General features: G+C 46.8%; 1 protein-coding gene across 3 annotated transcripts in view; it reads right to left on the bottom strand.

The window, feature by feature from the left end:
- Positions 1–444: 444 nt before the first annotated feature.
- Positions 445–14,613, bottom strand: part of NLRX1 (NLR family member X1) — a 477,701-nt gene continuing 463,532 nt past the window's right edge. For all 3 annotated transcript variants that reach the window (XM_063942904.1, XM_063942903.1, XM_063942905.1), the window contains one exon: positions 445–962. In XM_063942904.1, the coding sequence (XP_063798974.1) occupies positions 656–962 (307 nt within the window). In that variant the 3' untranslated portion in view covers positions 445–655. The remainder of the gene's footprint in view (positions 963–14,613) is intronic.

Below are 14,613 nucleotides of genomic sequence, written 5' to 3'. Positions count from 1 at the left end.
GCTCAAGGCTTCTCAGATCAGGGCTCATTGTTTTTCATTTGACATGGCCAGGTAACAAAACACAACCTAACTGGCCTACCAATGAAAATTGCTACAGTAGTTATCTTTCTTGCCAAATAACTCTGTATCCAAAAAAGGATGCCTCAGAAGATGTAGCTACTACTCCAACTTCCCAGAATCCCTGTAACATGGAAAAAAGTCCATACACAATAGCCAGCCCAACACTGAAACCTGTAGTGACCTTAATGGGGTGATAGCTATGAGAGAAAAAAAGGACCCCCAAGTGGTGGCAACTATGGCGTAACACATTAAGAAAACAAAAAATGCTTGGGAATTATACAGAAAAAAATGACAAGAAAATAGTATAGTACTTCACATAAAAGTTTTTTTTCCCCTCGCTACTGAAATCCCAAAATGGTAAACACTGGACCACTGAGAAGAGTGTCAAGTTATAATATATAGCAGTTTTATTACTTAGGTTTATTATTATTTATAAAGCAAATACGTATGGATAACAAAATTGCACGTACAGCTTAAACATTCAATAAACGCTTCTGACATTTACTTACAGTTGACTACTGATCTATGTAATTTACAGTATATTTTCAGCAAAATAGATAGAAAACTACTGAAATTAATGGGTGACAACATACTGTCAGAGCTTTCCCTGTTGAATGCTGCTCAGCATACGTTTGACCTCAGTCTCCACACGGAGAATTCGCACTTTGCGCCATAGATTTTGGGTCAGTGCCCGGCTACTTTGCAGATCTCGTAAAAGCAGAGTAAGGTGAGCACTCATTCGTGCATGATCCCAGCCTCCAGCATTGGCCTTCACCTCCCTTAATATCAGAGCCCAATGACGTGATGCATCTCTTCCTTCTGTGAGAGACACAAGGACTCGGACGTCTCCCAGAGTCTGCATGGCTCGGAGTCCACTGTCCGACAGTTCATTAAAGTAGAGACTGCAAAAAAACAAGATCATCTGTGTATTACTTTCTGTAATCTCATTTGTACACATTGCATAAAAGACTACAACACTAAGGGGTAAATGTAATAGGGTGCGAGAAGGCAAAACTCTCACACGTCCGCCTTCTCGCACCCTATTACATTTACCCCCATCTATTTTAATTCCCCCAGAAATCTGGTGCTGTGAAATGTATTTAGCCATAGAGCAATATGTCAATATTAGCAGTTTAAATGTACACATGCAATTGAGTAATATAAGATGAATATTAACAAAGCTGGGACACTTTTACAGAGATAATCCAATAAAACAAGACATATAAATTAGCATAAATACATAATGTATTAATGTTACATACATAAAACAACAGTGAAATTACAATATCAGAAAAATTAAAAACGTAATGTTCACTAATAGGGTGGGCTACTGTGAGATGTAATTGAATCAGTCTCAACTTCAGATCTTTTGTACCATATCAATTCTGTATACCCAGGTTAGTAAAGGCTAGAGCAAGTCAATGGAGAATTGAGGGCAAATGAGATTGAGACGTCAGGATTTGTCTGTGAAATGCAGTAACCAGGGTAGCAGAGAGGCGATGGTCATTGGATGACCGGATAGGGTGGGAAAGAGTGCGTAGGGAGATGAGGTTGGTGGAGATGTAGGGAGCAGTGAAGTTGGAGCAGACCTTGTATGTAAGAGTGAGTAGTTTGAAGAGGATTCTGTAGGGGATGGGGAGCCAGTGCAGATTACATAGAAACTATTATGGATTGCAAGTGGTCATGAAGGACCCAAAGAATAGGAATATCCATTAAGCATCTATAAAGAATTCCACAAGTGCGGCTGCATTGCATGCACGGAAACCATCGCAGATCTTTGACTGTATTTAGAGTTGACAACAACGGGGCATCTCAGTCACAATGCAATGCAACTAGGATGCACTAGGAGACTGAGCTGATGAATTTAATATGCAATACTTGTAGATTTGTGTACGATTGAGTATCTAAATCTGTATACGAAGTGCTATGATGCAGCGCCCATGGCTTCTTTCCATGCAAATTCCATTGTGCGTCGTACACCAACTCAGTTGCACACAGAAATACAACTGCCGAATATGAAAACAATCAGCACAGACTACTAGTAAGTCCTAGTTGCGTTGCGACTAAGATGCATTTTCGGCAAAAAAAGACACCCAACACTAGCAGAGTCTCACAGGACTTTGCGGCTCACTCACACCAAGCATCTTGCGCTGCATGGCATATAAAGGCTAGATGTATGAGGACACATCTGTACATAAAATGCAATTGCATCCGAGATTGTCGGAGGTGCGGGGTGCCAGTCGATCTCGGACAGTTTTTCAAAGCGGCAGTCCTATGGTATTACTAACCTCAATAACATTCATTTCCAGTCTATTCTGAACACCTCACAATATTGTTTTTAGGCCAAAAGGTTGCACTGAGGTGGCTGTATGACTAAGCTAAGCGACACAAGTGAGCGGCACAAACACCTGGACCATCTAGGAGTGGCACTGCAGTGTCAGACAGGATGGCAGATTTAAAAAAATAGGCCCCAAACAGCACATGATGCAAAGAAGTAAAAGAGATGCAATGAGGTACATAGCTGTATGACTAAGCTAAGCGACACAAGTGTGCGGCACAAACAACATTGGACGTGCTGGAAATTGCCCAGATGTAATACACGCACAATATTGGTGGCACAGGAGAGAGTACCCCTAAACCACACACACACACGGCAAAGCCTACAAAATTAATTTGGATAATAATAACCCTTTTATTTGGAGCTATTATAATAATATGCAGCACAGGCAAGCGTACCCCTACATCACACAGGGCAAACCCTGTAAAAATAGGATTTTGGTACTTACCAGGTAAATCCTTTTCTTTGAATCCATAGGGGGCACTGGAGTACTCTTGGGATACGGGCGGCTTCCGCAGGAACAGGGCACTGAATATTTAAATTTAGAACTCTCCACCCCTCCATATCCCAGAGTACCTCAGTGTTTTTTACTGAGCCGAACAGGAGCTATAGAGAGGTTGACAATGGAGAATTACATATAACATAACGGACAATAAAGTTGACACATAACGTTACTGACAACTAAACAGTTGACACCATAACCGATAGAACTTGAAACTTTGAACCAGTCTGTGAGAATGTGTTACCATAAGATCCCCTGAACTTACCACAAACCAGGTAAAACTGCTCTGGGTGGGCGTCCAGTGCCCCCTATGGATTCAAAGAAAAGGATTTACCTGGTAAGTACCAAAATCCTATTTTTTTTTTTCATCCACTAGGGGTCACTGGAGTACTCTTGGGACGTACCAAAGCTTCCCCCGTGGGCGGGAGAGCTGTTTGGCACCTGTAACACTAGGCGGCCAAAGCTAGATGCTGATGCCGCAAACGTATCAAACTTGTAAAAGCGCACAAACGTGTGCACTGATGACCATGTAGCCGCACGGCAAAGCTGCGTCGTAGAAGCCCCACAACCAGCTGCCCATGAAGTTCCCACAGAACATGTGGAATGAGTGTAACCTAGCATAAAGGTAAGCCTGATGTATAGTCCGTTTAATCCATCTGGATAAGGTCTGCTTAGAAGCTGGCCAACCCATTTTGGCAGCATCATAGAGAACAAACAACGTATCCGTCTTACGAACTGTAGACGTTCGGGATACATAAACGCGTAGTGCGCGTACCACATCCAAAGTTTCAGAATCTCCTGTTAACATAGGAACTACTATTGGTTGATTGATGTGAAAAGATGACACTACCTTTGGTAAGAAAGCGGGATTCGTCCGAAGTTCCGCTCTGTCATCATGAAACACCAAATACGGTGGCTTGCATGACAAGGCACCCAAATCTGGAACACGCCTTGCTGAAGCTAAGGCTAGGAGAAAAATTGTTTTCCAAGTGAGAAACTTAATATCCACTTGTTGTAAGGGTTCAAAATATGAAGACTGTAAGAAACCTAAAACCAGATTCAAGTCCCATGGCGCTGTAGGTGGAATGAATGGAGGCTGTACTCTGAGGACACCTTGCAGAAAGGTGTGTACAGACGGCAATAGAGCCAATCGTCTTTGAAAGTAAATTGACAAAGCAGATACCTGCACCTTTAGTGTAGATAAACGCAGTCCTCCATCTAACCCCATCTGTAGAAATAACAAAAGACGGGATAACTTGAAATATGATGTCGGAAACTTCCGAGCTTCACACCAACCTATATAGGCACGCCGAATTCTGTAATAATGAGCTGCTGTAACTGGTTTCCTAGCTTGTTACATGGTTGGTATAACAGATTTTGGAATGCCCTCTCTTCTTAAGAGGGCGGTCTCAACAGCCACCCCGTCAAACGCAGCCGCGCTAAATCGGGGTAAAGGAACGGGCCCTGTTGTAACAGGTCCGGACGTAGTGGGAGCGGGCAAGGATCGTCTGCGAGTAGTCCGCGGAAATCCGAGAACCAAGCTCTCCGAGGCCAATGAGGCGCCACTAGTATGACTGTGGCGGACTCTCTTTTGATCTGTTTTAGCAACAGAGGGAGCAGCGGAAACGGTGGAAACAGATACACGAGGCTGTACGGCCACGCGATTGTGAGAGCATCCACCGCCACTGCCTTTGGATCTCGCGTTCTGGACACATACTGGGGCGTTTGGTGATTGTGGCGAGATGCCATCAGGTCCACTTGAGGGTAACCCCACCTCTGGACCAACATGTGAAACACTTCCGGATTTAATGCCCATTCTCCTGGATGAAAATCCCGACGGCTGAGATAATCCGCCTCCCAGTTGTCCACTCCCAGAATGAACACTGCCGACAATATCACTTGGTGATGCACGGCCAAATTGAGGATTCAAGCTACTTCCCGCATTGCCATGTGGCTTCTCGTTCCTCCTTGTTTGTTGATGTATGCGACTGCCGTCGCGTTGTCTGACTGCACCTGGACAGTCTGAGACCGAAGCATGTGTACTGCTTGTCGTAGCGCATTATAAATTGCCCGGAGTTCCAGGACATTTATAGACAGCAATCTTTTGTGATCCGCCCAGAGACCCTGGAGCTGACAATTTTGAACTACAGCTCCCCAACCTCTGAGACTTGCTTCCGTCGTTATAATTATCCAATTCCAGGCGCTGAACCGTTTCCCTGCGGCTAATTGTGTACTTTGAGCCACCAGAGTAGAGATATCCTGGCCCGTGGCGACAACCTCACCCAGTGGTGAATCTGCAGATGCGAGCCTGACCACTGTACGAGCACATCCAGTTGAAAAGGACGTGAGTGAAATCTTTAGAACTGAAGCGCTTCGAAAGCCGCCACCATTGTGCCTAAGAGGCGAATGCACAAATGGACCGAAACTGTGCGTGGCTTGAGCACTAATTGTACCAGATGACGAATAATCTGTACATTCTGTTCTGGTACGTAAATTCTTTGATTTACCGTATCGAGAATCATACCTAAAAATTGAAGTCTTTGAGACGGAATTAGATGTGATTTCTTGAAGTTGACAATCCAACCGTGGTGAACAAGTACATTGTACGTTAACAACGCATGTTGGAGGAGCATCTGTTGAGACAGCGCTTTGATGAGCAGATCGTCCAAGTACGGAACTATTGTCACTCCCAGGGATCTGAGATGAGCTATCAGCACAGACATCATTTTGGTGAATACCCGAGGCGCTGACGAGAGGCCAAACGGTAGAGGCTGAAACTGGTAATGGTTCTGCCGCATTGCAAAACACAAGAACCTCTGATGAAGTGGCCAAATCGGAATGTGTAAGTACGCATCCTTGAGATCTAGCGCAATCATGAATTCCTGTGGCTCTAAACCTGCAATTACTAACAGCAGAGATTCCATCTTAAATCTGTAGTAAGTGACGTACTGATTGAGACCCTTTAAGTTCAATATTGGCCTGACGGAGCCATCCGGCTTTGGTACCACAAACAGACTGGAATAACAACCCTGACCTTGTTGTTGTACAGGGACCGGAATCAAAACTGCTGAATCCAGCAGGGACTAAATGGCAATTTGCAGAACTGCCCTCTTGTCGTCCGACAGAGGCAATCCAGTCTTGAAAAACCGCAGTGGCGTGAGACAGTCGAACTCTATTTTGTAACCTTTTAACACTAAATTGCGGATCCACCCATCTGTGGATGTCAGGAACCACGCCAAATGGAACATCTGAAGGCGTGCTCCCACAATTGGAGATCCGAGATGGGCTGGGAGCCCGTGCTGCCACTGGCTTGTCGGTGACCTTAGCGTCCTGACGACTGGTGTTGGTTTGTTGGAAACCACGTCCTCGACCTCGTCTACCAGGCGTGGCTGTTCCTCTACCACGGCCTCGAAAGGGCTGAGGTCTAAAGGATTTGAACGCCGGACCAGAGTATTTCCGTCTTGGTACCGTTGGAGGCAATGGTAAGAAAACAGACTTTCCTCCCGTAGCCTCAGAAATCCATTTGTCCAATTAAGGACCAAACAACTTCTCTCCACCGTAAGGCAACGCCTCTATACCTCTTTTGACCTCTACCTCCGCTTGCCAAGAACGCAGTCAGAGTGCTCGTCATACTGTAACTAGCGACAATGAAATGCGAGAAGTGAGCTGACAGATGTCAGTAGAAGCTGAACATAGATACTCCGCAGCCTCACAGATTTGATCAGCAAGAAGTATAAGGTGATCGTCATGTAGGGCAGACTTGAGTTCTGTTATCCATACAATTAGCGCCTTAGTGACCCAATTGCCAACCAACCCAGGTCTAAGCAACACTCCTGCTGCTATATACAGTACATGGACTTTAGCATAGCTTCTATTTTACGGTCTGAAGGGTCTTTAAGCATAGTAGCCGTTGGCACTGGTATGGTTAATTTCTTTGTAAGTTTTGACACAGACGAATCCACCATTGGCGGATTCTCCCATGTACATGTCACAGATTCTGGAAACTGGTAACTAGACTTAAATCTGCGAGGTATCGAAAACCGTTTATCTGGATTTTTTCGTGTTTCTACTAACATCTTATTAAGAGATTCCAAAACAGGAAAACACATTGGAGATCTCTTTCGTTTAGTAAAGACGACTTAATCATTTGTCAGAGGCTCCTCAGTTTCTGTAAACTTCAGAGACTGACGCACCGCTCTGATGAGATTATCAATGCCTGGGCTGTCAAAATCTTCACTATCTGACTGCTGGTCTACTTCGCCCTCCTCACCCTCATCTTGCGCAGTGAGGTCTGGCATAGAATCATCAGAATGCAACAGAGCAGAAACGGGTAAATCATAAGACAAATGAAATTTATCCCTACTACCCAAAATGGACTTGGACTTATGGCAAGGCTGAAATCCCTACGGTAGTTCCAGCGGTCTCACCCGAGACTCAGATCTTGCCACTTCCCGCTCTTGTCGAGCGGCGGCCAATTCTGATTGCAACCCAGCCATTACATTGACTAGCATTTCCCAAGGAGGGTCCAGGGATGAAACCGGCTTTGAAACCGGAGGCAAAATTGTATTCGTAGCTGAATTCACAAAACATACTGTACATGTGGTGGATCCATCCGGTAACACACTCTTACAGACATTGCACTGAAACTGCTTTTTAGATTTTGCTGGTGCCTTACTCATTATGCAGATAGACAATACAATATACAAAAGACAGACACTTGCACGACTCAGTAAAATTGTACTAAGGAGTGTATAATATATATATATATATATATATATAAATATATATATATATATATATGGCTGCAGTGCAGTGCACGTGGCCAGTACTATATGAAACCTGATCCAAAATTCCCACTAACAACCCTGCGCCATCCGGTGGAGTAGAGATGTAGGACAGGAACGTTCTGGAATCATAGGAAGACACAGGAAGCATGGTTAAAATGGCCCCCCATGCCATGCTTACAGTGAAATCACAGGTCAGGTTACAACACATGTCTTTATAACCTGTATCTAACTGTGGAATCAATATAGGCTTAACAACCTATTACCATAATGGATGCCGCATATTCAATATTAAACCCATGCAGCCTATTATAACCCCTGCAGCACGGCATGCAGCCTATGCTCTGTGAGCAGCCTTCTCTCCCCCCCCCCCCCCGTGCACCACTGCGAGTGGATGCCGGTGAGCGGGTCCGGAGCTTTTGCAGTGAGCCGGGGAGTCTTCTAGCAGGGAGAGCAGCCGTGCTGCATAAGTGTGGACGGCGGGTGTGAGCGCATGCGGCAGTCGGAGCGGCGGTGTATCGCTAGTTGGAGCGGCTGTGTCGGGCGCTGAGCCCCGTACAGCGTGATGGTAGTAGCGGCTGGGGCTTGTTAGGAGCGGCGGGTGCGGGCGGCTTGTTAGAACATTTTCCCCACACAGCGGGGCGGCAGCGTGCGCTGACCGCCCCGTCCCCCCAGCATAACCTTGACTCCAGTAGCAATGGCTGTGACGGGGCTTCTGTCTGTAAGCTCCGTCCAGCTCTTGCAGCAGTCAGTAGGCTGCGTGTGGCTGTGAGGGTGCTCTTTGTGAGGACCGACATGCCATGCGCTGCCTCCGTGCAGCGGCACTATCCCGGACCCACGTTTTTTTTATAAACTGGGAAGGGATGTGCTGAAGAGTGTAAAAAGTAAAAATTAAAAATCAAAAATATTCAAAAGAAGTATGGTTGAGCTCCACACAAGCCTTGTTGCTACTTCGAGCACAGAAAAACACTGAGATACTCTGGGATATGGAGGGGTGGAGAGTTCTAAATTTAAATATTCAGTGCCCTGTTCCAGTGGAAGCCGTCCATATCCCAAAAGTACTCCAGTGACCCATAGTTGGTGAAAAAGAAAATGATTTGGATAATAATATAAGTAATGTATATAACCCTTTTATTTGAAGTAAATAATATACAGCACAGGACACCACCACTGGACTTATGGCAGCACAAGACACCACCACTGGACTGATGCAGCACAAGACAGCAACACTGGACTGGACTTATACGTCAGTACCCCTGGAGTTGTATGGCAGTGTCAGACAGGATAGCACTTTAAAAAACTAGCCACCAAACAGCACATGATGCAAAGAAGAAAAAGAGGTGCAAGATGGAATTGTCCTTGGGCACTCCCACCCACCCTTATGTTGTATAAACAGGACATGCACACTTTAACAAACCAATAATTTCAGCGACAGGGTCTGCCACACGACTGTGGCTGAAATGACTGGTTTGTTTGAGCCCCCACCAAAAAAATAAGATTTTACTTACCGATAAATCTATTTCTCGGAGTCCGTAGTGGATGCTGGGGTTCCTGAAAGGACCATGGGGAATAGCGGCTCCGCAGGAGACAGGGCACAAAAAGTAAAGCTTTTTCCGATCAGGTGGTGTGCACTGGCTCCTCCCCCTATGACCCTCCTCCAGACTCCAGTTAGGTACTGTGCCCGGACGAGCGTACACAATAAGGGAGGATTTTGAATCCCGGGTAAGACTCATACCAGCCACACCAATCACACCGTACAACTTGTGATCTAAACCCAGTTAACAGTATGATAACAGCGGAGCCTCTGAAAGATGGCTTCCTACAACAATAACCCGAATAAGTTAACAATAACTATGTACAATTTATGCAGATAATCCGCACTTGGGATGGGCGCCCAGCATCCACTACGGACTCCGAGAAATAGATTTATCGGTAAGTAAAATCTTATTTTCTCTATCGTCCTAGTGGATGCTGGGGTTCCTGAAAGGACCATGGGGATTATACCAAAGCTCCCAAACGGGCGGGAGAGTGTGGATGACTCTGCAGCACCGAATGAGAGAACTCCAGGTCCTCCTTAGCCAGAGTATCAAATTTGTAAAATTTTACAAACGTGTTCTCCCCTGACCACGTAGCTGCTCGGCAAAGTTGTAATGCCGAGACCCCTCGGGCAGCCGCCCAAGATGAGCCCACCTTCCTTGTGGAGTGGGCCTTTACAGATTTAGGCTGTGGCAGGCCTGCCACAGAATGTGCCAGTTGGATTGTGCTACAGATCCAACGAGCAATCGTCTGCTTAGACGCAGGAGCACCCATCTTGTTGGGTGCATACAATATAAACAACGAGTCAGATTTTCTGACTCCAGCTGTTCTTGCAATATATATTTTTAATGCTCTGACAACGTCCAGTAACTTGGAGTCCTCCAAGTCACTTGTAGCCGCAGGCACTACAATAGGCTGGTTCAGATGAAATGCTGACACCACCTTAGGGAGAAAATGCGGACGAGTCCGCAGTTCTGCCCTGTCCGAATGGAAAATCAGATATGGGCTTTTGTAAGATAAAGCTGCCAATTCTGACACTCTCCTGGCAGAAGCCAGGGCTAGAAGCATGGTCACTTTCCAAGTGAGATATTTCAAATCCACCTTATTTAGTGGTTCAAACCAATGAGATTTTAGAAAATCCAAAACTACATTGAGATCCCACGGTGCCACTGGAGGCACCACAGGAGGCTGTATATGCAGCACTCCCTTCACAAAGGTCTGGACTTCAGGGACTGAAGCCAATTCTTTTTGAAAGAAAATCGACAGGGCCGAAATTTGAACCTTAATAGATCCCAATTTGAGACCCATAGACAATCCTGATTGCAGGAAATGTAGGAATCGACCCAGTTGAAATTCCTCCGTCGGAGCACTCCGATCTTCGCACCACGCAACATATTTTCGCCAAATTCGGTGATAATGTTGCACGGTTACTTCTTTCCTTGCTTTAATCAAAGTAGGAATGACTTCTTCCGGCATGCCTTTTTCCATTAGGATCCGGCGTTCAACCGCCATGCCGTCAAACGCAGCCGCGGTAAGTCTTGAAACAGACAGGGACCCTGCTGAAGCAAGTCCCTCCTTAGAGGTAGAGGCCACGGATCTTCCGTGATCATCTCTTGAAGTTCCGGGTACCAAGTCCTTCTTGGCCAATCCGGAACCACTAGTATCGTTCTTACGCCTCTTTGCCGTATAATTCTCAATACTTTTGGTATGAGAGGCAGAGGAGGAAACACATACACCGACTGGTACACCCAAGGCGTTACCAGCGCGTCCACAGCTATTGCCTGCGGATCTCTTGACCTGGCGCAATACCTGTCCAGTTTTTTGTTGAGGCGAGACGCCATCATGTCCACCATTGGTCTTTCCCAACGGGTTACCAGCATGTGGAAGACTTCTGGATGAAGTCCCCGCTCTCCCGGGTGAAGATCGTGTCTGCTGAGGAAGTCTGCTTCCCAGTTGTCCACTCCCGGGATGAACACTGCTGATAGCGCTATCACATGATTCTCTGCCCAGCGAAGAATCCTTGCAGCTTCTGCCATTGCACTCCTGCTTCTTGTGCCGCCCTGTCTGTTCACATGGGCGACTGCCGTGATGTTGTCCGACTGGATCAACACCGGTTTTCCCTGAAGCAGAGGTTCTGCCTGGCTTAGAGCATTGTATATTGCTCTTAGTTCCAGAATGTTTATGTGAAGAGACGTTTCCAGGCTCGTCCATACTCCCTGGAAGTTTCTTCCTTGTGTGACTGCTCCCCAGCCTCTCAGGCTGGCGTCCGTGGTCACCAGGATCCAATCCTGTATGCCGAATCTGCGGCCCTCCAATAGATGAGGACTCTGCAACCACCACAGAAGAGACACCCTTGTCCTTGGAGACAGGGTTATCCGTAGGTGCATCTGAAGATGCGACCCTGACCATTTGTCCAACAGATCCCTTTGGAAAATTCTTGCGTGGAATCTGCCGAATGGAATTGCTTCGTAAGAAGCTACCATTTTTCCCAGGACTCTTGTGCATTGATGTACAGACACCTTTCCTGGTTTTAGGAGGTTCCTGACAAGCTCGGATAACTCCTTGGCTTTTTCCTCCGGGAGAAAAACCTTTTTCTGAACCGTGTCCAGAATCATCCCCAGGAACAGCAGACGAGTTGTCGGCATTAACTGGGATTTTGGAATATTCAGAATCCACCCGTGCTGTTTTAGCACTTCTTGAGACAGTGCTAATCCCATCTCTAGCTGTTCTCTGGACCTCGCCCTTATTAGGAGATCGTCCAAGTATGGGATAATTAATACGCCTTTTCTTCGAAGAAGAATCATCATCTCGGCCATTACCTTTGTAAAGATCCGAGGTGCCGTGGACAATCCGAACGGCAGCGTCTGAAACTGATAGTGACAGTTTTGTACAACGAACCTGAGGTACCCCTGGTGTGAGGGGTAAATTGGAACGTGGAGATACGCATCCTTGATGTCCAAGGATACCATAAAGTCCCCCTCTTCCAGGTTCGCTATCACTGCTCTGAGTGACTCCATTTTGAACTTGAACTTCTTTATGTACAGGTTCAAGGACTTCAGATTTAGAATAGGCCTTACCGAGCCATCCGGCTTCGGTACCACAAAAAGAGTGGAATAATACCCCTTCCCTTGTTGTAGAAGAGGTACCTTGACTATCACCTGCTGAGAGTACAGCTTGTGAATGGCTTCCAAAACCGTCTCCCTTTCGGAGGGGGACGTTGGTAAAGCAGACTTCAGGAAACGGCGAGGTGGATCCGTCTCTAATTCCAACCTGTACCCTTGAGATATTATCTGCAGGATCCAGGGATCTACCTGCGAGTGAGCCCACTGCGCGCTGTAATTTTTGAGACGACCGCCCACCATCCCCGAGTCCGCTTGAGGAGCCCCAGCGTCATGCTGAGGCTTTTGTAGAAGCCGGGGAGGGCTTCTGTTCCTGGGAAGGAGCTGCGTGTTGCTGTCTCTTCCCTCGACCTTTGCCTCGTGGCAGATATGAATAGCCCTTTGCTCTCTTATTTTTAAAGGAACGAAAGGGCTGCGGTTGAAAAGTCGGTGCCTTTTTCTGTGGGGGAGTGACTTGAGGTAGAAAGGTGGATTTCCCGGCTGTAGCCGTGGCCACCAAATCTGATAGACCGACTCCAAATAACTCCTCCCCTTTATACGGCAAAACTTCCATATGCCGTTTTGAATCCGCATCACCTGACCACTGTCGCGTCCATAAAGCTCTTCTGGCCGAAATGGACATAGCACTTACCCGTGATGCCAGTGTGCAGATATCCCTCTGTGCATCACGCATATAAAGAAATGCATCCTTTATTTGTTCTAACGACAGTAAAATATTGTCCCTGTCCAGGGTATCAATATTTTCAATCAGGGACTCTGACCAAACTACCCCAGCACTGCCCATCCAGGCAGTCGCTACAGCTGGTCGTAGTATAACACCTGCATGTGTGTATATACTTTTTTGGATATTTTCCATCCTCCTATCTGATGGATCTTTAAGTGCGGCCGTCTCAGGAGAGGGTAACGCCACTTGTTTAGATAAGCGTGTTAGCGCCTTGTCCACCCTAGGAGGTGTTTCCCAGCGCTCCCTAACCTCTGGCGGGAAAGGGTATAATGCCAATAATTTCTTTGAAATTATCAGTTTTTTATCAGGGGCAACCCACGCTTCATTACACACGTCATTTAATTCTTCTGATTCAGGAAAAACTATAGGTAGTTTTTTCATACCCCACATAATACCCTGTTTAGTGGTACCTGTAGTATCAGCTAAATGTAACGCCTCCTTCATTGCCAAAATCATATAACGTGTGGCCCTACTGGAAAATACGGTTGATTCGTCACCGTCACCACTGGAGTCATCGCCTGTGTCTGGGTCTGTGTCGACCGACTGAGGCAAAGGGCGTTTCACAGCCCCTGACGGTGTTTGAGTCGCCTGGACAGGCACTAATTGATTGTCCGGCCGCCTCATGTCGTCAAACGACTGCTTTAGCGTGTTGACACTATCCCGTAGTTCCATAAATAAAGGCATCCATTCCGGTGTCGACTCCCTAGGGGGTGACATCCTCATATTTGGCAATTGCTCCGCCTCCACACCAATATCGTCCTCATACATGTCGACACACACGTACCGACACACAGCAGACACACAGGGAATGCTCCTAACGAAGACAGGACCCACTAGCCCTTTGGGGAGACAGAGGGAGAGTTTGCCAGCACACACCAAAAGCGCTATATATATATATCAGGGATAGCCTTATAATAAGTGCTCCCTTATAGCTGCTTTGTTATATCAAATTATCGCCATAAATGTGCCCCCCCCTCTCTGTTTTACCCTGTTTCTGTAGTGCAGTGCAGGGGAGAGACTTGGGAGCCGTCCTGACCAGCGGAACTGTGAGAGGAAATGGCGCCGTGTGCTGAGGAGACAGGCCCCGCCCCTTTTCTGGCGGGCTCGTCTCCCGCTATTTAGAGAAATTAGGCAGGGGTTAAATATCTCCATATAGCCTCTAGGGCTATATGTGAGGTATTTTTAGCCTTTATAGGTAATCATTTTGCCTCCCAGGGCGCCCCCCTCCCAGCGCCCTGCACCCTCAGTGACTGCCGTGTGAAGTGTGCTGAGAGGAAAATGGCGCACAGCTGCAGTGCTGTGCGCTACCTTTTGAAGACTGCAGGAGTCTTCAGCCGCCGATTCTGGACCTCTTCTGTCTTCAGCATCTGCAAGGGGGCCGGCGGCGTGGCTCCGGTGACCATCCAGGCTGTACCCGTGATCGTCCCTCTGGAGCTTGATGTCCAGTAGCCAAGAAGCCAATCCATCCTGCACGCAGGTGAGTTGACTCCTTCTCCCCTCAGTCCCTCGCTGCAGTGATCCTGTTGCCAGCAGGAATCACTGTAAAATAA

Source organism: Pseudophryne corroboree, chromosome 10 (assembly GCF_028390025.1).
Source record: "Pseudophryne corroboree isolate aPseCor3 chromosome 10, aPseCor3.hap2, whole genome shotgun sequence".
NCBI lineage: Eukaryota > Metazoa > Chordata > Amphibia > Anura > Myobatrachidae > Pseudophryne > Pseudophryne corroboree.
The sequence above is the reverse complement of the archived record's forward strand: the minus strand, read 5'-3'. Positions and strand labels throughout refer to the sequence as shown.